The 24,933-nt window shown below is 43.5% G+C and overlaps 1 protein-coding gene across 2 annotated transcripts; it reads right to left on the bottom strand.

The window, feature by feature from the left end:
- Positions 1 to 124: 124 nt before the first annotated feature.
- On the bottom strand, positions 125 to 24,915 carry PTCD3 (pentatricopeptide repeat domain 3; the record flags this gene model as incomplete). Of its 2 annotated transcripts, XM_080343756.1 has the most annotated exons (24): positions 125 to 626; positions 1,280 to 1,438; positions 3,567 to 3,608; positions 4,394 to 4,542; positions 5,661 to 5,746; positions 6,751 to 6,841; positions 6,927 to 7,005; positions 8,110 to 8,213; positions 8,716 to 8,744; positions 11,921 to 12,004; positions 12,951 to 13,001; positions 14,954 to 15,098; positions 15,734 to 15,816; positions 16,099 to 16,159; positions 16,250 to 16,337; positions 16,637 to 16,710; positions 17,469 to 17,587; positions 18,590 to 18,713; positions 19,124 to 19,228; positions 20,539 to 20,607; positions 21,315 to 21,360; positions 22,334 to 22,373; positions 23,446 to 23,495; positions 24,821 to 24,915. In XM_080343756.1, the coding sequence occupies 24 exons, from the start codon at positions 24,913 to 24,915 to the stop codon at positions 557 to 559; spliced, it is 2,043 nt and encodes a 680-aa protein (XP_080199882.1). In that variant the 3' UTR covers positions 125 to 556. The 2 variants fall into 2 exon arrangements, with proteins under 2 accessions (XP_080199882.1, XP_080199883.1); XM_080343757.1 differs by lacking the exons at positions 21,315 to 21,360; positions 23,446 to 23,495; positions 24,821 to 24,915 and having other exon boundaries at positions 22,334 to 22,374.
- Between the last annotated feature and the right edge of the window lie 18 nt (positions 24,916 to 24,933).

The following is a 24,933-nucleotide window of genomic DNA, read 5'->3' as shown; positions in this document are numbered from 1 at the left end:
CTGCTGCCTTCTGCATCAGCTTGACCTTTATCACAGAGCAGTTTTTGCACAGGGATGATCAGAGCACAGTAGTATTTAGTATCAGCTGTTTATTAAATAGTCTCCAGCTGTACAAATTGTAGCTTTTTAACATCTACAATCCCAAAACGCCAAAAAGGATGAGGAATAACCACAGGTGATGAGTATTGCATTGCTTACGGTGTTTACATACAGAGTGAACTTGATATTTAAGTGGTTCATGAAAGTTCGCTGGAAAGGAATTATCTCTGGTGCAGGTTGAAGTCCCAGAAGTCTCGCTCAAGGTGTCAAATCCTGGAAGGTGCTGAGCAGCCTGTGGCAGCAGCGCTCCTGCAGCACCTCAGCTGGGCTGTGTTGGTGCAGCCCACGCTGTGTTTGAAGTTACCAAGAAGGTACAACAGGACAGCTTGTGCCTTGCTCCACCATGGACAACCTGCTCTTGCCAAGCAGGTCCTGCAGCACTCGGCAGTGCCAGCCCACGGGTGATCTCACTTCTCAGACACCTCCGGTTCTGCCACGAGGGAGGCGAGAGGCACAGTCAGTCACGGTCACTGTCGCTGTCACTGTCGCTGCTGTCGCTGTCTGACTCGATACTCTCCAATGTCTTCCTGCAGATGGAAAACAGCCCTGTCATCAGTCACCTCTTGTGACTCTTGCTTGAAAGAAATCCAGAACACAGGGTAAACCCCAACAAAGAGAACATTATGGGCTGTCTGATGACTACTGCCCTCACAGGCCAGGCCAGGGCCCCCATTTCCTTTTGGAAACACAGACAAGGGTGGGACAGATGTCAAGGGTGCAGGACTTGGCTCCAAACTGTGGTCCCTCAGGCTCATCCCATCATCTGAGCGTGGCTGCAGCAGCTCAGCAACCAACACTGGTGGCTGGTGGGATGTAGTGAAGACTGACTGTGAGCCTCAGCGCTCTGCACCACACGCAGGGCCATTCCGTACCAATTCCCTGATTTACTAACCTCAAATTAAAGTCTTTTAGGTGGCCAGACCCAGCTAGGCAAAGATCTGAGCAGGGGATAAGGGTTACCCCATGGTGGAAAGTCATTTTCCCTCCTAGGTGGGATGGATACAGCGTGGCATTGAAAACTGAGGGACCGTTTTGGGGGTGTGAAGCGACCCATAAACACAAAAGGACGCCATTCTGAAGCCTGCGCTCTGCCGCCTTGGTGGAGAAGCCTTTCTGCAGGAGTTACCCCTCCCACACCCTGTCTACCCCTCCAGCAGTAACATGAAGTTCCCCGACTTACCTCTGCTTTTCAGAGAGTTCAAATTCCTTCTCCGTTCTGGTTTTAAGACGTTGAGATGAAGGCAGACCGAGGGCCGCCGCCAGCTTCACCAGCTTAATCGCCTCATCTGGGCAATTGGTTTGTTTAGCACAGTTCAAGAACTCATCCATCACCTGGTCACTGCAAAAGCAAAGGCAAACAGTGGCTGCTCATGGGGCTCCGGATGAGATGGCCACAAACTTACAAGCAGATGCTTTAGAGAAGGAGAGGATGTTGTCAGATCACTCAACCAGCCCCATTCTGCTCCTGCCAGGAGTTTCACCTCATACCAATATGATGTGCGTGTGAACTTCTGGCAGAAAACAATACTTGTCCTTGCATAAAACCAGAGGACAGCAGCTCACTGCCCAGGACAGGGACCTCACCTCAGCAACAGCCTAAACAACCTTCCCCTCTTTACAATCCCCAGATCAGGCCCTCAGCCTCTTTGACGTGGCTGGCAGAGGTACAGAATCATAGAATCGCTTTGGCTGGAAAACACCTCCATGGTGATTCAACCACTGCCCTGGGCAGCCTGTTCCAATGCCTGACAACCCCTTCTGTGCAGAAATTTTTCCCAATATCCAATCTAAACCTCCCCTGGCACAACTTGAGGCCATTTCCTCTCCTCCTGTCACTTGTAACCCCCTCCATGCTACAACCTCCTTTCAGGCAGCTGCAGAGAGCAATAAGGTCTCCCCTCAGCCTCCTTTTCTCCAGGCTGAACCCCCCAGTTCCCTCAGCCGCTCCCCACCAGACTTGTGCTCCAGACCCCTCACCAGCTTCAAAGAGACCCATAACAGCTTTTAAGCCCAAGGCAGGTGTCTCCCTGCCGCGTTGGCCGCGGGCACGGGGAGCTGCTGACAGCCAGCTCTGCTCTGCCAGCTCCGTTTCACATCCAAGCGCTGGCTCTGCCCCTCTGTCACCTGTGACAGCAGCTGGGGACACCGCTCTCACTTTCATGCAGGGAAACAAGAAGGTGTTTGCAGCTGGTGCCACAGGGAGCTTGGCAGAGAAGGGAGAGGATAGTTCAACCACAAGAACCTCTGATCCATTTGGGAACAGCAGGGAAAAGACTTGATCTCCCTTCACATTTGTAACGCACGAGATCCGCAAACCATCAGCTACACCATGAGTTCAGAATTCTCCTTTCCCTGTTCCTCAAATGGATTCGGGCTCTGACGTGGCTTGGCAGCCTAAGGGCTTCCTTGGGCCACAAACCAACTGCTCTGGGCACCACACACTGTCCTGGTGCAGGCAGCCCTGGAGAACGTCCTGGGTCTTGGTGACATTGCCATCTCCAACATCACATTTAAGGTGTTCATTTCCATGAGCACCAAGCAGCTGCTTAGGTTTGTTTGTCTGTTTCTTTCAACTGCATTACTATGCCTTAGAAGTTGTTTTCTACTTCACAGAATCACAGGATGTCAGGGATTGGAAAGGACCTTGAAAGCTCATCCGGTTCAATCCCCCTGCCGGAGCAGGAACACCCAGATGAGGTTACACAGGAAGGTGTCCAGACAGGTTTGAATGTCTGCAGAGGAGGAGACTCCAAAATCCCCCTGGGCAGCCTGTTCCAGGCTCTGTTACACTCACTGAGAAGTTGTTTCTTCTCAAATTTAAGTGGAATCTTTTGTGTTCCAGTTTGAACCCATTACCCCTTGTCCTATCATTGGTTGTCACCGAGAAGAGCCTGGCTCCATCCTCCTGACACTCACCCTTTACATATTTATAAACATTAATGAGGTCACCCCCTCAGTCTCCTCTTCTCCAGCTCCAGAGCCCCAGCTCCCTCAGCCTTTCAAACTTCAAACTAAATTTTTTCCTCCAAAACCCAGGGAAAAGCTTCATGTTACAGGCTAATAGGTTGCCACACAGGATTCAGGATTTGACCTGATAAACTTATCTTCAGAAACCCAGACACCTTTGAAGCACCTACGCTTGGTTAACAGCATATTCGAATTTTTCTGAACACAGAGGAAATGAGATGTTCTAGTTTCAATTTCTAATGCTGAGTCACTCAATGACTCTGTTATCCGTGTCCCAGAGCTTCACTCGATGACATTGAGGGTCAACCACTTAAACCTCCTCTTTGCATTTCTGCTATTTCTTTAGACAGGTGTTGAAACAAATCATTTGGATAAACATACTCGTGCTCACAGGGACAGACACGCACATGCTTCACAGGTAACAGTAAGTTACGGACCACTATTGTCGGTTATAACAAAATCACAGCCAAAGGGGAGGCTCAGAACACACAAACACTCACGTGGGAATCCTATTGATTTGCTGGAAACGCTCCATCATATTCCTGTTCAAAAAGAAAACAAACAAACCCCTTAAAAAACAAATCCCACCACAAAGCACAGGAACAGACAGGTATTAAATCTCTTGGCTAAGCCCCCTGAAACACGGACAAGCTCAATTTCCTGAAATGATCTTCCCCACAGATGTGAAACAGACCCTGTGCTGTATTCCGGCAGATGCAATGTATACCAGCTCTATCATTGATTAGTTTAACACAGAATAGCTTAACTAGTGGTAAAAAAACCTACAAGTGTAGCTGGTGGCGTATTTACTTTAAAATACTACATGTTTTTAGAAGGGCACTTGCCACTTCTTTGTTTCAAAGGAAACAGCGCAAAGAGAAAATCTGTATTTAACAGAAAATAGCTCAGAACCTTAAATTGGAAGGTAGATATTTTATCCAGTATTTCAAGTGTTTAGCTACGAGTTCTAAAAATATTCTCTTTACATTTTTAATCAGGGTTAATTCTAATTAAAACTTTAATTGAACTCTAATTGATCTCTTGAGCAGTTTGAATTCCAAACAGGTCTAACAATTAGAGAAGGGGAAGCTGCAGGCAATCAGCAGTGCTTAGCGATGATCAAACTCCACCTTGCCAGAAGCAGCTGTACCATGTTCTAAGCTCTTTTTAAGATACAAAACTACAACAAGGTGCTGAGAATGCACAATAAATTAAGAAAAATACAGACTTATCCCCTCCCTTTGTCTGCACCAGCGTTCCAAGGCAATCAGCCTTAGCTTTTGATTGGTGTGATTAAGCCAAGAGCTGACGGCAGCCACACACGTACCAAGCGTCCTGGGTTCTTCCAGCCCTGGCAAACAAGACAGCGACGTGGCCCAGCGTGCTGCTGGTCCATTCCAAGGGGAACTGCTCCCTCCCGCTTGGCTCGTGGACAGCTTTGATGTCTTCAGCACAGCTGGCAAACGCCAGTTGAATCTGTGAAAAAAGATCGTGCTACTAATGCCAAAACCTCCAGAATTAACATATCCTTTCCAGTACAATTCCCCCTTCGGATCCTACAGGTCTGTCCCATGTGCGATTTAAATTTGTGAATCAACAGTGGTTACTCCTGGCAGGAAAATCACTTCTGTCAGGACAAATGTCCCCACTAGGCAACTTTGCAGGACCACCTGGATTTGAGACCCCTGCAACAGGCCTGAGCCCTTAACCCTCCTCAGCTTGAGGAGCCAGTTACCGCGATGACACCTTTGCCAAAAGTCCCTGAGTTCTGCCACGTGATGTGGCTGGCGGGGCTGGATTATTCTTCCAAACCCTGTTAATGAAGAGATCTTGGTCTGTATTAACGTGAGGTTTCTCTATAGGTTGAAGACAATCCGAAGGGTTTAGCAGACCTGGATAAGCTCACAGAGATCTGGAAATTCGTAATGGTTTATGTGCCGGAACTAGACCTCTGAGACTGATGTGACAAATACAGTCTGTGTGCTGCACACAGAAATGGGGAGACAGCTCTTTTCCCTGAGCTTCTGCACTGATTTTGGCTGGGACGGAGTTAATTTTCTTCATAGCAGCTGGTAGGGGCTGTGTTCTGGATTTGTGCTGCAAACAGCGTTGATACCACAGGGGTGTTTTAGTTATCGCTGAGCAGCACTTACAAAGAGCCAAGGCCTTTCCTGCTCCTCACACCCCCCACCAGCGAGTGGGCTGGGGGGACACGAGACACTGGGAGGGGACACAGTGGGGACAGCTGACCCCAAGGATATCCCACACCATGTAACATCATGCTCAGTATATAAAGCTGGTGGAAGAAGGAGGAAGTGGGGACATTTGGAGAGATGGCGTTTCTATTGCCAAGTAACCGTTAGACATGATGGAATCCGGCTTTTCTGGAGCTGGCTGAACACCCGCTTGCCCATGGGAAGCGGTGAACCAATTCCTGATTTTGTTTTGCTTATTAAACTGTCTTTATCTCAGCCCACGAGTTTTTGCACTTTAACTATTCAAATTCTCTACCCCACCCCACTGGGGAGGGAGTGAGTGAGTGGCTGCGTGGTGCTCAGCCGCTCCTCAGGGTTAAAGCAGGACAGCTTCCTCACCTCCTTGGGGTGCTGATCCCTGCTCATCAAAGACAAGAGCTCTTCCAACACGTCATGTCTCCTATTAAACCCCAACTGTTTCACATCTGTGTAGAGAAAGGCAGTAGTTAGTAGGTGTGACCAGTAACCCCTGCTCCCAACCCCTGGTAATACAGTCAGCATAACTAATGCCATTTTGTAAGGCAAACAACAACTCCCTGTGACTGAGCAGCTCTCATATTAGTTCCCTTTCCCCTCATTACCAGGCCCTGAAGGTCCTGTGCACCAAGCAGATGAACCAAACGAATTTCTTCTTCCCCTCCCTGCCGACCTGAAGATTCCTGGGTGTCAGGTCGACTACTGCCCCCCTGAATGGCCTGCAAGCTCTCCAGCACCCTGTGGTGGTGACCCTGTCACAGAACAGGGAAGGAACCACAGAGCACTCTCTCCAAAATCAAGCAGTTCCAGGTCCTAAGTGGCAACCTGGACCCAAAACACTGCTGGACAGTGAGCCTCATGACCCCCCAGCAGCCAGAGGCACCTCCACTGTCATCTGCTTCCTCTGAGGACTGAGCAGTGACTCATATTCTTTTATGTTTTTCAAAGCTACATGATGATTTTTACGCTGATACAGCAAACCAAGTACTAAGACTTGACTCGAGCTGCAGAGGGTCCAGATGATTAGAACCCACAAGCTCAGTAGTGCTATAAAATGCTGTACTATGCTACTCATACAATTGTACCACACAGATTCTGCTTACAGAAATCCTGTGCTATTCTGATTATAAATTCCATGCTATGCTAATCATAAAATCCTGTGAAGACAATAAAGCTTTAATTCTAACTACAACTTGGTGCTGTCATCATTTTGCCAAGGACCCCTAAAAAAACCCCTGTCTGTTCCCTCAGTGCTGGGTGACAGTACCATATTTGCTGTGTGCTAAAGCCTGTAGCTGCTTTCTTGTCTCCTCTTCTTAACAGGCAACTAATTTCAATGAATCAAATTGGGGTCGTGGATGTTCTGAGCATCGGGAAATTGACCAACTACCTCCCTACTCATTGCTCCTGACTTTTATTGAACTGCTGATGTAGCCATGTGGCCATCACTGACCTTCCCAGACTGAAGGGATGGCTTCCAAGTGGTTGGCTGCATCCAGTGCTTGAAGAAGGTCCAATATATTTTTTGGAGTTGGATAAAAGAGCTGATAAAGGAAAAGAATCACTTCAGTAAACTGTAACTGCTACACACTAAAGCTGTGAAGCTTGCTTACCCTAAGATGCACTTACCGAACACGACATTTCCTTGTACCATTTCAACACAATATCGATTTGTTCCATCATACACAACAATGAAAAGAATTTTGACCTACGGGGGGGAAAATGTTCTAATTCAGTAACGATTAGATCAGCCAAACCATACAGAAACATGAGCAAATGATGGTGTTCTGATCAGATTTCTACCACAGATCAGGGAAATTTCACTGTGTGATTGCAAAACTCCATATAATAAAAAAAGCAGTAGCGTTTTTTATGATAGAACGTCATGCTGACACTAAGTAATTGGTAGAATTAGTAAGAACTGGGCCACGGCCTTTTAAACATCTCTAAAGCATGCAATCTGCCTGCCTGCCAGCAGGCTTGAGGTATCTTGACTTCCTCTCAAATGCAACCTGGGGTTCAGAACCACTTTAAGAAGTGACCTAAATTAACCTGGTTACTTGTGCAGGTTTGCAATACAAACCTGGAACCTTGATCCGGGGCACTGAACAGGAAAAACGTCTGTACAAGATGACATTAATTGCCATTAATTTCCCTTGATTTATTTACAAATTAAATAAGGTCAGATCACAGGAATCACCCCAGCCCTGAAAATACATCTTATTTTGATTATAATTACTTTTCATGAATTTAATGGAACATCTCTAGTTCCAATGCCTAGAAGCGCTTTTCTTCAAATCCGTATGCTCCAAGTACTTAAATCCGTTTAGTGACTGCAGCACTTAATGATGTTGGTAAAGACGTTTCAGATGCTACGATCACAGTGTCACATGGTGGAATTACACGGCAGTTTGGTGCCTGAACACACCTGCTGCACTGCAACCTCTGCAACACTGTGCAGAGCACCAGATCTGACCTGGCCTCTGGTTTGGTGTCACCTCCTAAGCTGCCATCCTAAGTGGACAACAGGATTGTAGAAAATACAACTGGTTGGTGCAGTTGTTGGGTGGGTATTAAGCTAAACTGATGCTCCAAGACACTATATTTGATTTCAGGCAAGGCCACAAACTAAAAATAAATCCTAAGCTACTACTGTTCTTAAGAGGGACTTTGTCACTTAATTCCAAAACTGTGCACACAACAACCAGCTGATGTTCAAAGCAACACCCTTCTGCGCAACGTTCGAATTCCAGTTCGTACTCAAATTGACAAAAACACGCAAGACACTGAAGGGAACCTGCACTTCACTCACCAGTAGGTGTTTAACCGATCCATGTCCAAGAATTTCCAGTTGTCTCCCTTCTCCAGTGCCTTATTTAACTGACAGGCAAGCTTGATATCCTTAAGATCACAGCACTGCAATAAACCAGTCTGATTTTAAAGCTCCCGAATATAATACTTAATACATCCCTCCGAGACCCACTGTCATGAAGAGTAATGAGCTGACAAACATTTTTGAGGGGATGCAGTTCAGTGCAGTTACTGTCTCGGCATTTTGTTGAGACAAATATGTGACACATAGGCAAGAGCTTTCTAACCTAAACCGACACCTTTCGGTGCAGAGATCGTCTGACCACTGCAGTATTACAAGCAGGAGGTAGGTCAGAGCAGACAGGGATTTATGCAGCCATCTCTAGCAAGGGATGCACATATCACAGGCATGGACGTTACCAATTTAGGAGGTATCAAGCAAAGAACTGCAGAATTATGGAGTAAATTTACAGGAGGTGATGGACACGGGTGAAAAGGGGAAGATATTGAGAGTTAAACCTTGTATGACACGTTGGAAAACTCGCAGGCAGCTCTGAAACAGCTGGAGGGCTCAAAGGAATTCGGATTGCAGGGAAGAGGTACTCACCGCTTGCATAGCAGTGGGGAAAAAGTTGGCTGAAAAAGAGACAACAGTCTGTTAGCTTCAAACCTTCAAGGAGCCATCCAGCAGCTCGTTAACGCAGCCTCCCAGGGGACGGATGAGACACGTCCAATTAGAAAGCTGCATTTGTAGCTCAGTTTGACAACATAGCAGGGATATTGACATAATATGTAGGCACTTTGGTGTGTTAGTTTCACCAGCCAGTGTTCTGGAGGCAACTCTACTGCTGTGCTTTTGGAGACATTTAAGCAGATGATCTGTTTGACTTTAGGTAGTTTTACAAAAACTACATTGTCTTGTTTGATGCAGGACAGCATTTTTTGTGTAACAGGCAGGCTACAAAAAAAGGCAGCCACGTCACTCACCTTCTCTATTAACTCCAGTGCAAAAGAACACGTGTGACAGAGATGGGTGTTCAGGCAGGTTGCCCAGCACTTGAGTGTACCCAGAGCTGCCCAAGAACACACCATCTCCCCCTGAAAATGTCTCCTGCCAGTTCTTTGAGGCTTTGACTCTGTTTTCTGTGGCTGATGTTTCAAAGCAGCACAAGGACTGATGCTGCCTGAGGGAGACAAAGAAAGCCACAGCGGGACAAAGGACAGAAAGTGTCCCGCTCAGTAGCTCATTTCATTTGTGTGCTGAGAATTTTGCATAGCTGGTTTGGGTTTTCTGAAGGATATGTAAGGGCACCAGATGCTACCAGAGACTGAAACAACAGCTAGTTGTCAATAGCAAAATGGTGGGAAGACCTGTAAGATAATTTACTTAAAACGGCTAGGTACAGCACACCTTCCTTTCCCTTGCAAGACTTAATAAATTAACTAATGCTTATAAGTGCAAAAAAACATTTGTGTGTTACTTGGGTGCTCAGTATGCACTTCAGCTACAGTCTACGGAATCCTCTGTGCCAAGGAAAGGCCTTGCAGAGAACACAGAGGTTCCTGAAGGAAAGAGTCAGGTCACATACAACAACACACTAAGGAAAAAGAAGCCTCAGTTTTGTTCAAAGTGTCAACCTGAATTCTCCAAAAGCAATTACCAAAAGAACACAAGGATCCCGCCTCGAAGAAGAGTAAAAATACATCTACATATACATCTTGCTCAGACATTTTACAGGCAACTTGAAAGTATTTTTCACTTGGCATAATTATGAGGGTGGAGTTATTTTAAAATCATTATGAATGCATTCAACTGTTGTTTTGGAAATTTAGTGGTCACTCTGTTTCAGCAGCCAGAAACAGAACAACCTATATGATGACTGAAAGTATTTCTTTTGCAGCATTAAGGTGAAATATCAGTTTTCAGTTCCAGTTATTAAGATGTATTTGTATACATTGTAAAAACTACAAAGTGCATTGAGTTGTAAAGTCCATTTTAAAAATGCTAAGTGTAGAATGGAAAGTCCTGTACACTTTAGCAAAATTCTCAGTGGAAAAAAGAAAACAAAATAAAAGAAATGCTGATTTAAATAAATTCCAGGACAAACTGAGCTACAACACTCCACGTTCAGGTTTCAGTCCTTCTGAGAATGGAGTGTTTAAGTCCATACATCTAATCTCCCAGAGTAAAACAGCTCTTACGTGGAGCTCTGGAGTTTACAGTTTTTCAAGCTCCAGATTCATGGAGTATATTTATTCCTGAATCTGTGTTCTGTAGTGATCACACTTAAAGGGTATAATTGACCATATGACAAATCCACAGTATCTTGAAAAACTTTACAAAGCGTCCGCAAAACACATTCAAATTACTGTATTTCTGGCCCGCACTGCTTGGAAAAAGAACTTTATGGGTCTAAAGATGTGTGTTCACAGCATATGAGTTGGGTTTGGGTGTCGTTAAAATAAAAGTTCCTAAATAGTACTGAAAGATCTGTCATAATTGATTATTTCACTATTTTTTGTTACTAGTTTAGAGGATTTCAAGTTTTTCCTGTTGTGTTGTTCTAGTGTGGTTTCTTTCTTCTTATGTATGCAGAATCAAACGTGTGACAGCCTGGCTGGGGCACTGCACATTGCACAGTGGGAGCAAGGCCTTTCTGAGCATGCAGATAAACAGTAGCTTTTGAAGAAGTATAATGTGATGACATTTAGGTTTTTAGCTCTTCCACAGAAATAGCCAGCAGCAGTATTGTGGGATCATGTCTGGTGTTTTCAGAGGGAATTTCCACTTTTCTCCATCATATAGTCTTATATAAGCAACCTCATTTTTTATTTAAATCACTATGTAGAAATGCTCATTCAACTCCTGTAGCTCTGTGCCCATCGTCACTGCCTTTGCTAATGGTGGTATCTCTGTAACGAGCATGAGGGAGCAGAGCAGGTACCGTCACTGTCTGCACTTCTGGCAGCAGCTTAGAGCCAGAGCAAGAAACGGTATAATGCACACACCAGGGCAGAAGGAAATGACAGTGTACAACATTCTGACTATTGCCAGGCTTCTTTCTGCGGATAAAAAAATCAAATCGCTGGTAGGATGACCTACTATGCTACTTCAACACAATCTCATAATCTTTGTCCTTTGAATGGTCAAAAAATATATCAACTCATCGCTGGTTTCCTGAAGCTTTTTCATCCTATCATATATAGAACTGTCAGCTGCTTTCAACACTTTGTTAACACCATGTTGTACACAGCACAGCTACAGACCCCTCTTGGCCACGTGTCTTCAGATTGAAGCTGCGTCTACTTCTGTATGTACAGAAAGGCTACGAACATCCAAGGACAAAGTCACATGGCAGAAAGAGCCGGTGAGATGTGGCATGTTCAGAATCTATCCCTTTCTACAGACCCAAGCTTCAGTTTTGCATGAGGTTTTATTCCATGCAGTTTTCTGAAAAGGATTAGGAAGAACTAGAGCAGGAACTCACACCACACTACAACAAAAACCTGCTGCTCACCAGACATTTATCATTTCATGAAGCTGCTACCAGATGTTCCTCCTTAAACTGGTCTTGTAAACAGCCTTGTGTTTTCTATTGTGTGGGGCTCAAACACGGGCTACACTCCTACTTCTGCACAGAAGGCAGTGCAGCAATGCACAGCACAACCTCCCAGCACTAGAATTTGTTCTTTCTTTTGTCTCCAAACAGTCTCAGAAGGAACTGACCCAAGCAAGGTGCATGCATCCTTCCCAGGTACCTTTTCACCCAAGCTTAAACAAGGCAGATCACAAGATATATTGAAGTCCGTACCATCATCAGGGTCCTGGGGAGTGAAACTTCTCTTTTCAACGTCATCTATCACCTCAGAGATGATGCCTGATGAGTGAAGATCAACTGTGGGACAAACAGAAAAGCAACGTCACAGCTCTGTTATGCTAAGCACTTCATTAGTGATCAGTGTCAATCTGTAAATTTAATACGGAAATGGAAACAAGCAACGTGATTTCAAACAAGCGTCACAATTCTCCTATCTGTGTCCCTACTCGTGGTGCTCCACACCAGTTACAGTTTTGTTTATTCTAAAATTTGCCCCACTGTTGCCAGATTTCCACAGCACAACAGGGCAGATTCAGAAAGATAAAAGTACATTCTAGCAGGGAATCCAACAGGCCTGGAAGGTTGTCTGTTAGAACACTGTACTGCAAAAAGCAAGGCATTTCATAAACAAAAAAAGAAACTAAAACGGGAAACAATTAAGAAATAAACCAACAACCAAACCCAGAGAGATTCCAGAGCAGTTCCTCCATATTTGTTAAAACACAAGGACTGCAGTTACGACTATCATGTCTATTCTCTTCCTGTGCCTACAGATTTGCAGCTAAAGGATCTCCAACAGTTGGGCTCCTGCCGTCCAACACAGCTGTATTTCAAGACAGCTCCAATGCACAGAGCTGTTGCAGAATAACAGAATCCCTGTGCAATTTCTTCCCTGTGAGTGGCACAGTCTATCAAATCAACAGCGTTGTCATCAGATCCAGCCTCCTCAGAGACTTAGTAACATTTGCTCTTTGGCTTTATCAACTCGTTGCCACAAAAGGAAAGGAAATGGACTTTCTTTTCAGTTCTGCCAGTTCCAAAACCACAAGGACTCTTCCATCCCTATAAGAGGTTATGATCCTCTAGCTTTTTCTTCACCTAAATAGAATCAAACTGCTCAGATAACATTAGGATTGCACACATAAGAAGTTGTGTTTTAATCTACTAATCAACCACCTTCACCCACCACATTTGGGAAGCATTACAGCAAGTGTTAAAGAGAACAAGTTGATATTGCACATACCGCCTTTATACAATATAGAGAGAAGGTGATTATACGTTGCAAGGCTGGGCTCTGAAAAGCAAAAACATTGAAGTTACTTTGACATTCTTGGCTGAGCTTTATGCCTGAGCACTAATTCAGTCTCCAGCCCCACCAACCAGACAGCACAGATAAATTTATCCTATAGTTTCTCCCCCTGCACCATATTGCTATGGGCCGAGCAGCCCAGTTTCCCTGCTTTCATTGAATACTAATATTCAGTATTTCATAGCTAGGTTCCCTTATGCTCATGAACATATCTTGAGCGTACCAACGAGCACATTCCTAGGCCAAAGGACACTCCATAAGACATCAAATCAGTTGTGCAGATATTCCCTGTTTTGCAATGTTTATTTGACATCAAAAACCACCATTTCACAGAATCACAGAATGTCAGGGATTGGAAAGGACCTCGAAAGATCATCTAGTTCAATCCCCCTGCCAAAGCAGGAACACCCAGATGAGGTTACACAGGAAGGTGGGTTTTGAATGTCTCCAGAGTAGGAGACTCCACAACCTCGCTGGGGAGCCTGTTCCAGTGTTCTGTTACCCTGAGAGGAAGTTTCTTCTCAAATTTAAGTGGAACCTCTTGTGTTCCAGTTTGAACCCATTACCCCTTGTCCTATCACTGGTTGTCACTGAGAAGAGCCTGGCTCCATCCTCCTGACACTCACCCTTTATACATTTATAACCATTAATGAGGTCACCCCTCAGTCTCCTCTTCTCCAAGCTAAAGAGCCCCAGCTCCCTCAGCCTTTCCTCACACGCGAGATGCTCCACTCCCTTAATCATCTTTGTTGCCCTGCGCTGGACTCTCTCCAGCAGTTCCCTGTCCTTCTGGAACTGAGCAGCCCAGAACCGGACACAATATTCCAGGTGTGTTCTCACCAGGGCAGAGGGGAAAGAGAACCACTCTCGACCTACTAACCACCCCCCTTCTAATACACCCCAGGTACCATTGGCCTTCCTGGCCACAAGGGCACAGTGCTGGCTCATGGTCATCCTGCTGTCCACCAGGACCCCCAGGTCCCTTTCCCCTACGCTGCTCTCTAATAGGTCATTCCCCAACTTATACTGAAACCTGGGGTTGTTCCTACCCAGATACAAGACTCTACATTTTCCCATGTTATATTTCATTAAATGTTTCCCTGCCCAACTCTCCAGCCTGTCCAGGTCTCTGATGGCAGCACAGCCTCTGGTGTGTCAGCCACTCCTCCCAGCTGGGTGTCATCAGCAAACTTGCTGATAAAAATCTTTCGATCAAAAGCTTCTTTTCTGCAGATATGTAGATATATGGACCTGAACTGGCTTGAGAAGTAAATCTCCTTGATCTATGGGAAGCCAACTGCTGCAAAATATAACTGCATCCTTATTGTAGTGTTGCTGTAGAAAGAGTGAATAATAATAATGAATAGTGAAGAATAATAATAGTGAATAATAATAATAATAGTGAATAATTCACTATTATTATTCTTCACTATTCATTATTATTATTATTCACTATTTCTACAGCAACACTACAATAAGGATGCAGTTGAGAAAGAGCCTATGTGCCAGGACACACTCTCCCACTGCATACACACACCCGTCCTTGAGTAGCTAGAGGTAACTAGAGCTAAAAATATAATGATAAACCTGCTCCTAATCCCAACTACAGCATCAAAATTCTTAATTATTTGACCTAAGGAACTAAGTGCACACACCATATTCTAAGTAGTAATCAACACTCAACAAAGACTGAAGATGATGATTACATTTGGAGTTCACAGGCATGGGCTTGCTGAGTGGCCACAGCTTAGTACTCGCACATTTTTATTTCTCAGTTCTCTTGTAAAAATAAACAAATAGTGAAGTTGAGAAATGCTTTTTTTCCACAAGCTCTAGATTTCTTCCCTGCAACTAAGGAACACTGTTTTGTTTACTGCTGAATGCTTAACTATTCTGGAGGCGGTACTGGAATATATTAACCATTCTGGTTCTCTTACCTATATCAAGTGCTTCCATTTCCTTTATTACCGATAAAGACATACTTCTGCCTACACCACCACATCTTCTCAGAGTCTTCAGTAAAGCATTAAAAGTGAGCACATTTGGTTGCACCTTCTGTTGAGCCATGTGATTCAGGAAGACCTTAAACAAAACACCTAAATCCTTAGTGCTTCACACGTTATGGAGGATAGTCCAGCTTTCAGGTAGGCAGACACGCATTTCCTCAATCTAATCCTTCTCACTGTCTGCAAGTGAACAACTGTACCCCAACCGATCATTTATTAAGGGAGTGCTATATAATTTTTAATTAATTTGCCCCAAAACCAAGACTACAAAATTACATCAGATTAGAGCTTGGAGATCTGTGTTTAGAACATCAAGAAAATTCTTAAATGTCATACTATTTTTCTTTATTGATGTTGTGTCATTAAAACCAGAGCCTCTACTGCTACCCCTCAAAATTTCATTTCTATCATACAATTGTGAATTACAATTCCAAGAGTTTTTATGTAAAATCGTTTGTTTTTATCTCCCAGCATAATTACCCAATTACTTTCTGTCCAGACAGTTCTTGGATCAGGTATGTTCTACATTTTCTACTCCTCAATAGTTAGTTTCTATGTTTAAACCAGTGCACTTCCTTTGCAGCAGGTATTAATATCTTTGTACAAAGCTCTCGTTTTTAGTCTTCTAAGAACTGCAAAATTCTACTGGCAGAGCAGAGCCAGCCCCTACACTCTTACCCTTTCCTCACCACTTTTGCTCAACCTCCTTACCTTGGCTAATTCCCATCTCTCCAAGAACCTCTCCTTTAGATACGGGACTGCTGCAATCAGTGCATTGAAGGTGTGTACATCAGCTGGAAAAGGAAAGATAATTCATATTAACTGATGATTGCATTTTACAGGAAAGCTTCTTCTAACATGGCTCAGATTTTGGCAAAGTCTCATGCAAACCTGTTTCCAGCGAGCCAGCCACACGCCAGCTGCACTGAAAGAACCAGTTTGCATTCAGCTCCCATGATCCAGCTGAGGTCCGTACCCCTGCGCCAATCATCACTGCCATGAAAGAAATATTCACGTACCCTACAACGGGTGCCTATTACTTAGACGACCACAAACCAACACAAGGAGACACTTACCTTTGTGTCTTTCATTCAGCAAGTCTATGTACATGTCATAAGCTTTAGCAGAAGCCCCATGCTGCAAAACAAACAAGAAAAATAATCTCTATGACTGTGTGAGACTTCAGAAGGTGAAAAAAGTCCTCACAGCACTGAAGGATAATTGTACCTTCACCATCCCACGGATCATTGTGCAATAGGAGTGTGCATTCTTCTCTGGCATTATCTTAAATATTCTTTCAGCGTTGTTGTTCTCCCTAGAATCAATGAACAAGCTGAATGTTAAAGAACAAAGTATAAGACACCTTTAGGAAAAAGATTCAACACACATAACCAAATAATGGGCTGTACTCCCAAGGGCTGATATTCAAATATATTACTTGTGATACTCTGAGATCTTCTACAACCACTTTAATAAAATATTAGCAAACCCAGAAGTTTTTAACAAGTAACACCTGCAAGTATGAGCTGCAGAAAGGTCTTTAAGTCTGTTTTATAACACCAATGCATGTGCATAACCCACAAAATACAGGAATATTGGCAACATTTTCTATACCTCCATCTAGAGTCAGATGACTGTGAACCTCTTTGGAATTGCCTCTTTGGAGCTTTCTGCTCTGAAGCGTTCCCCTGGAGAGATTTTTGCAGAAATAAGTTTCTCAGAGTTTGAAGTTAGGATTAAACAGCAAGTGATGTGATTTGCTAACAACACAGGAGTTCGGCAGCAATTTACATGCTACCAAATGTGTTTTTTAATGGGTTACATTAAAATAAATTTCTATTATAATGTTCAGGAAGCAATAAGTAGATTAAGAACACCGTTTGTGTTATTAAACATACTAATAAGACAAATCATATGTATTTGTGGAGTTGGTGGGAATCATTAGACTATAGTAAATACTCTGTAAAACTCCTTCTCCCTCAACAGTCTTCTCAGGGACAAGTATTGTGCAACACATCTACTACTGTACCCCACAACCGGCTCCTCTGAGGTCACACAAGGAGCCCTCAACTTCATTGAAATGCAGTTAATATGGAAGTTAAATTAGCCAGCTGATTTTACACTAAAGGTACTAGAGTTCTTCTTTACAGGCAACTATAAAAACAACGCTGCAAGTGAGAAACAGTTATTTAAAGGCAGTTCAGCAGAACTAAGACAAGACTAGGGTTCCAGCTACTAAGTTCAGCTTTACAGAAACTAGTTTTGCTACTACATCAGACACAGGATTTTATAACTGCCCTATCTCTTGGGAATGTTGACTGCATCTGACCCACCTCACACCATCTCTCCAGAAGGCAGTCACAGTACAAGAATCTTGACATCACCTTGATACACTCCCACTACATATGAAAGAAATAAAAATAGACATCAACAGGTTTTTTTATACCTCTGGTTCTTCCAAATCCTCTTTTTCTTCTTCTTCTTTTTCTGGAGTAAATTCTCCATCTCCATAGAAGCATAACAAATCTAAAAGGCTGTTTGTGGTCTCCAGAGATACAGGAGTACCTATAGAAAATGAGGACATAAAACAGTCGCAAAGAACACACCATTCCGCTGTCATATCAGAAAACTTTTGAACATCCAGCTACGCCACTTTGTTCTCTTTCAACAAAAGCGTTCTCTAGCAAGTCTGTAAAACCTGAGTGTGACACTAATACTTCCACAAACCCACCCACAGCAGGAGCCAATTTTAACACTGAATTACAGTATCTGATTTTCTGTTGAAGCCACTGAAAAGGTAGAGTTTTCTTGACCAAGTGGGAGAGGAAAGAGGCAGCTGGCAGTCAAAACTGTGAAGCAGCACAAGCCCAAGAAGACATCTGAAATTTCTAGTGCTTTTCATAACTACTTCTAGGACACATACACCCTGCTGTGAAGACTACTTCGTGTGTTTCACCTTCTACGACGCAGATTTAAAACCGATGCAAGAACTATTTGATGGAATCATCTCCTTTCCATCTTGGAGCAGATATGAGAAGGTCTCATCTTCCCAGTAAGTTTTGCTCCTTCGGAGGCTGTGGCAGTTACAGTTTTCTCGTTTCCTCCTCATTTATTGAGGGCAGGTCCACAGAAGGGGCACCCAGCCGGTACGCTCTACCAGTTCAACACAGCAGCAAAGTGCTTGGAACAGAAGTAGTTATACCAACCAATATGCAACTGCACGAGAACCTTTGTGGGCAGAATGGTATCGCCCAGCCACAGGCCCTACTCTACTGCATCAGAAATTCTTCCACTTTGGAAGAGAAGGAAAAGAACCTCAACACCAGATCACCTGCTCTTTGACCAAGAAATCATCCGTTCTCCTTATCACCAAAGTGACATGTCAGACAAGCAGTGGATAGTGAGGGCCCAATAATTCTGGAGGACCATTTCACCATAGCGGAGTTAGTTGTGAAATGCAGAAATATAATAATGAAATTGTTCCCACAGTCCATGCCAGCTACTAAAATATTTTTGCCACAACTTGAAGTAGAGTTCGACCACAGAATCTGGCAGGTGATCACACACCTGCTTGTACAAGCTGATCATACAGGTCCACAGAATCTTTCACCTTTCGGAGGTGGATACGCTCTTTTAGAGCTTCCTCACTCACTCCTTCAATCTGAGGTGTAAGAATCTCAGGCATCAAGCACTAAAAGGAAAGAGTGCAAGTTAGACACAAGCTCAAATCCTCTCTAAAGCAAACATGCTTACTTTTCACCCAATACACTGCTTTGATAATTTCCCAACCCACCCAGTCTAACAGCAGCAGTCCTGGTGATCAAGGACCATGTATCCTGATCTCCCACTTTCATGTTAGGAAGTCAACATCTAAACAACATTTCTTTTCTTATTGTTATCTAAAGAATCGGACATGATATAGGATTCCTCAGGAAAAATGTTTGCTTCAGAAAAACAATTGAAATGCAGCACTGCTTTCACAACAGTCTGCAAAATAGTTAACAAAATTACCCTTTTGTATTAGTTTTGGACCAGGCTTACAGTTGATTTCACTACCTGACAATGCACAAATACAACAAAAATTAAAAGCAAGACGCTTACCTGTACGTTGGGCTCTGCAAAAGTCTTGTCAAAATATTGAGGAAATTGCTTAATAATGTATTTTGCAGCATTTCTCCCAGACTCCTTTGACAATAAAAATAGACGCTGCATAGGAATGAGAGAACAAGATGAAGAAACACAATGAAAAGGCTGAGAGTAAGTAAAACATTTTCCATAAAGCTGAGTGTTCTGATGGAATCAAATTAAAGTCATGTGTCCTTTTCACCTCTTAATAAAAATACAGGTGTGAGACAACATTCCAGATAAAACATTCTGGTATTTAGGCCAATATAAGAACACCTGCTCTTTAAATGAGACTTTAATTTATTTTTCTGTCACTTAGTCAAGGGACAAAGTTCTCTACCATACATGTGAAATGCTGCACTACTACCTCAAGCTTGAAAGCAACTTTTTCAAATTACAGCACTCAGATGTTTCTCTGTCATTTCCAAGAGCATCACCTGATTCCCATTCACCTCCTTTCCTCAATTCTAAAGTCAGACCTTCCTTTTCAGTTTCATTTAAAACTCTTCACATTCAACAGCTGCCTTTGGCCTTCTCAATGGCTTTACCTCTGGCACACAGAACTGAAGTTCTCTCGTAGCCATACCACGGATCTGCCATGACATCTCTCAGCTCCCAGTCCTTTCTCGTTACGCCTTAATTAACACCACACACAGCACTTCCTCCTTGCCCTCATCTCCAGTTCTGCTTTCTCCTGCCTCAGCCTTATGATCTTCAATCTTACGCAAAGATAACATTAGGAGAATACTCCTTTCCTTCTTCCTTTCTGTTATCATCTCAATACTGCAACTTCCATAAGCCAAACCTACCAAGCAGTTGCTCTGTGCTAAAACTAAAATTCCTGGGGCTTGGTCAGGACAGCTAGATGGCAACACGTAGTTTATGTAGTAACACACACACACACTAGTGACCTTGTGTGTTTTAAGTCATAGATTTAATTCAAATTCAACTAAACTGTAAGCGCAAAATCTCAACGCTTGCAATGCCACATAATCACAGTCTATATCCAAGGTATGTAAATAGTTTCAATAGGTTGAATACCTTACCTAAAGAATTACTGTTGGGAGTTATTTAACTGACTAAGAACATGGAGAAACAGAACAACTCAGCAGGTAAGGCACTAACTTGCACTAATATTAACAGAGCTGTGTCAGCTGGAATATCCCTACAGGGGCAGGAAGAAGAGAGAACTTTGTGTGCACAGGGTGGATTTGTCCACAGAAATCCCACAGTCTTTATGCATTCAGAAATACACAGAGGAGAAAATTCTGAAAGAAAATGTGACACTTCATTTTCTTTTGTAATCGAAACTAGGCTCCAATTAGAGTTTTCATTGCCTAGATGAAAGGGGAAGAGGGAAAACTATCAAGGGTTTGAAAGGAAATACTTACAGCATTGGCTGCGTTTTTTGGCATAAGGAAAGGGTCATCATGGAACGCATAATGAGCAGCAGTAGGATCCTGCAGAAAAGAGAATCCAGCATTGAAATGTCTATAGTTAAACACACAGGTGTGCTGTAGTCATATCACGCTGTCTCATGGCATTTAAGGCAAATAAACACTTACACCATAACCACCTCCTGATGCTCATTTTACAAAAGTTCACCTTGTTCCAAAGGGTTCAGCCTGTTCGGAAATTGTTTAAAAAGCATTTCCCTTACAGACACAGATTAACACAGTGACAACAAGAGGGTCCTTACCATAATACACCAAGCAATAAGTGCCCTGCAAAGCAAGTGGGACCCCAACTGTAAAAGTCTTGCGGGGCTGAGGGGACTTGCAGGATCAGATTCAATTGCCAGAACTCGAGAAACATAGGATTAAAGAATGGCATCACAGCATTTACAGCTGTGGCCTAGCAAGAGCAGCCCCTCATTGCTCAAGGCTCGCTTTCTGGACTGAGATTAGGAAGAGGTGCCTGGAATGGGAAGCTCAAATGGTAAAAGAACTTGCTCCTGATGCTAGAAAAACCCTAATCAAAATATTACAGCCCTCCCTTAGCATTAGAATGATGCAAAATGTGTTGAGTAAAAGAGAAAGCCCTATTAAAAACAGATGTAAAAGTCCCATCCTTCATTTATGGCCAAAGTAGAAGAGCCTTCAGTGTGCAAGGCAATTACTTGAGATGGGCAACTCGACTTGTTTCCATGATGAACGGAACTACTCACCCTGTTCACAGTAGAAGCCAATGTCTGAAGAACTGCTAGCTTATCCCTAAATATAAAGAAGCTTTGCTTAATATTTGTTTGCAGACTTTGAATGTTACGCATTACACTGTAGGCAGAACAAGCATAGAGTTATCCTGGCTCATAAGGATTTCCAGTTCTAGGAAACAATGCACTTAGAAAATACCACTTTTTGCAAAGGGAGGGAAAATTGCCAAAATGGTCTCAGTTCTGCAACAACAGGAAAAAGACAAGACCTTGGGGAAAACTAGAAAAGCATGTGTGTTTCCTGCTATCATTCCTGCCATTATTATATATTATGAAAGAAAGAAAGAACACAGGGAAGGGACAGAAAAAATTCCCTAGAATGCTCGTCTCCGAGCCCTCCATCTCTAAGGGATGGATACATTAATCCCTCTCGGACGCAAGTCTTGGAGACTCCTGTGCCTGTGGATCCTTCAGACATCGGTTGTGTTTTAAGGAAAGGCCAGTGAAATTGTTTAGGTGAAGGTGGGCTTATTTTATGTTTACCTGCAGACACCATTTGGCTATAAACTCAATTTTTGCTGTACAGTCACGCAATTCAATCTTAGGTGCTTCCAACAAAATAGATTTTGTTCAGCTGCATAATTTCTAAACAGGATTTATTCAGCCAGTTATCAATGGTCAAGTTTATTTTGCTGAAAGAAACACACCCATGTGCAGACAGCCAAATGAACTTGATTTTAGAGATTTTTAGTGAATGGTTTCTTTTACAAGGAAACAGAACAATGCTTTAAAATTCAATCCTTTTAACTGTTGTTAAAAGAAAGGTCAGGAATGGAGTGTACATATTCTGCACAGAAATAGATAAGAATATTCCCAGAGCTCCCAGTCAGCAGGAAAGCCACTAGTGGGACATTAAATCCAGGAATACAGCAATCTGAACCTTCTTTTTCAACTTTTGTGGACAGACTACATTTAGCTTTCTAACAATTATTTTCTCCCAGGTCAAGAGATGTTCCACAGCAGTAAACACTCACCAGGTTTTCTTTCGGGGGAGCACAATTTCCTCTTCAGTAACTGTGAGAAACAATATTAAAGCTGTTATTAGAAACAAATAGAAGCCCAAAGAAAATGGTGATCTTGTGAAAACTGATGTAAGCTGATCCAGCTGAAAGTACTAAAGTGGGGATTTTAAAACCATAATCTAATATAGGCCACAATTTATTGCAATGATAATAGAAAAGGCTGGTGGGGACCTTATGTGTTGTGTGTCAAGACAGGATCAGGGCTCTGTGGTAAACAAATGTCAAAGAGATTGTATCAATTTACCCACTCAAGCTTCTTCAGTCATCCCTTATCCTGTGTCTTCTCACTTGAGCCCCAGCTTTTCCCAGTCCCTTGCTTTCCTACTCTTAGTCCCCCAGTTCAAAGTTTACCATCTCTGCCCATGTGGCTTCTGCAGTTCAGTTGCTGAATATTACAGCAAAGTGGCCTCTCACATTTCTGCTCCAACAGCCTGACATCAATTGCTCAGTTCCTTCCATCCCAAGGACCAATTTTGCCAGTTTTCCCAAAGAGGCAAAAAAGAACAATACCAAAAGAAGCAGCTGAAGGTTGTCAGTAAAACATCTTAGCAAATTCCTGCACAGAGGAGCATGTGGGACATCCTGATTCCAAGCCCCAGAGTCAGGGTTTGCACAGGCACTTTTCCCACTGCCTCTGTGTGGCCCTTCCACGAGCTGTTACTGACCAGCAGGAACTTGTTCTCACGTGCAACATTACTCCAAGCATCCCAATATATGCTTCTCACAAAACTCATAGCAGAAATATGGCAAGGTGTACAGAGAAGAAGCAAGAACATGAAGGAAGCTGTCAGGATCAAGGTGGAAAACTCCTTATTTTTATTTTATAGTTTTTCTATTTCAAAGGGCAGCTCGTGGAACTGGACAACTCAGCCCATGCTCTCAGAGCACAGAGCTGGTTGGTGGTGAGGGTTGTCAAGCCAAGAAATCTCTGCACAATGAAGAGGGGCAAAAGAAAACCCAAGAAGGGGAAAGAGGGCATTTGTGTGTTCTTTATGTCCTGACACACTATGCTGTATGGAGAATAAAAAGACAAAGGCAAGGAACTAGTAATTAAGCCATCATACCTTCTGAATTTTCCACAGTCTTCCCAAGAGCCGTACTACTAGAAGAGCACCTAGAAACCAGAAAGAGTTTGGAATTTATAGCAGTCACGTTAGTACAGCAAAAGTACATTAACACAATTCTGGACTACAGAATTAATTAAACATTCATGGGGAAAAGTAACTGGAAATGCTGCACTATTACTAACTCCAAATTATTACCATAAAAGTCATACTTGATGCTTCTCTTAAAGCCTTAGTTTCAAGAGACGAGAAGTTACATGAAGAAAATAATGTTACATAAAATTTGTAATTCTTTAGTTTTGGGGCTACCATGGCTTTAAAAGTAGTTTTCAGAAATTACTTCATCTTAGAAAGAAACATAAATCAGAAAAGACAATTTATGTTACATAGTCAGGATCTAGCTGAAAGCAGTAGCTTTTCCAAACTATTTTAGACTGAAATAGTGTTTATACAAGCAGAAGACCCTGAGCAGGGGGAGCAGGGAAATGAGGACTGTTTAGTTCCAGGTGCCCAGTCCTTCCAGAGCTGCAGATAGCACTCATGTAACCACAGATGTAGAAGGCACATCCACATCAACTTGCTTGTGCTGTATCACAAAGCGGCTGCTTTGTGCTCAGATCAGCCGCAGGACAGAGGTTCTTAGGGACGTGGTTTAGTGCCAGGTTAACAGTTGGACTCGATGATCTCAAGAGCTTTTTCCAATCAAAATGTGATTGCTACAATTGCTCATATTTTACTGCTTTTAATACGAATAAAAAATTGCATGAACATACTTTTTTTTCCTCAATAATCAATCTAACACTAAGCCTTACTGTAACCCTGGCATTTGCATGTGCTTCTACACTGACCTTGACCCTGAGGGAGACAGTATTAACATGAATTTATATCTCTGTACTTTACCAAGCTGTTCCTATGTCACATAAACTTATTAGGTATGATTTTGCCATTTCAGGCGTGAGATAGGTTTTGCCTATAAAGAGCATCCAGTCGAGCGGGGCCTTTTCACTCGATGCACACCCTGAAAGCAACCTTCCCCCTGCTTTTTCGTAGAGATGCAGCTCTAGGAATCACTTAACAGCTCAAACGCACTCCCGAGCGACTCCGAGCCGCAGAACCCACCAAAAGTAGGGAAAAACCCAAAGGAGTCGCTCCCCTGCCCCAGACCACGCCAAGCCCGCCTTGCCCACCATGGGCCCAAGGCACCACCGCGCATGCGCACAGCGCCCCACAGGGCTTAGAACCGCGCCAGGCACGCGCGGCCTTTCGCGCCGCAACTCCTCAGACCACCCCCCACCCTCCCGTTGATTCCTCCGCGGCGCCACCGCCGCCGCCGAGTCCTTCTCTTCCCTCCGCTGAGGGAAGGGCAGAGCCTTACCGGTAGCGCTCTCGCCTTCCTCCCGTTAAGCAGCACCGCCCGCTCAGCGATACCGCCCGCAGCCAGGAGCTGCCCCCGAGCCGGCCCGCCGCCATGCCGCAGTGCGCGCCGGG

The sequence above is a fragment of the Nesoenas mayeri genome (assembly GCF_963082525.1).
Source record: "Nesoenas mayeri genome assembly, chromosome: 4".
NCBI classification, from domain to species: domain Eukaryota; kingdom Metazoa; phylum Chordata; class Aves; order Columbiformes; family Columbidae; genus Nesoenas; species Nesoenas mayeri.
This window is presented reverse-complemented; position numbering and strand designations above follow the sequence as displayed.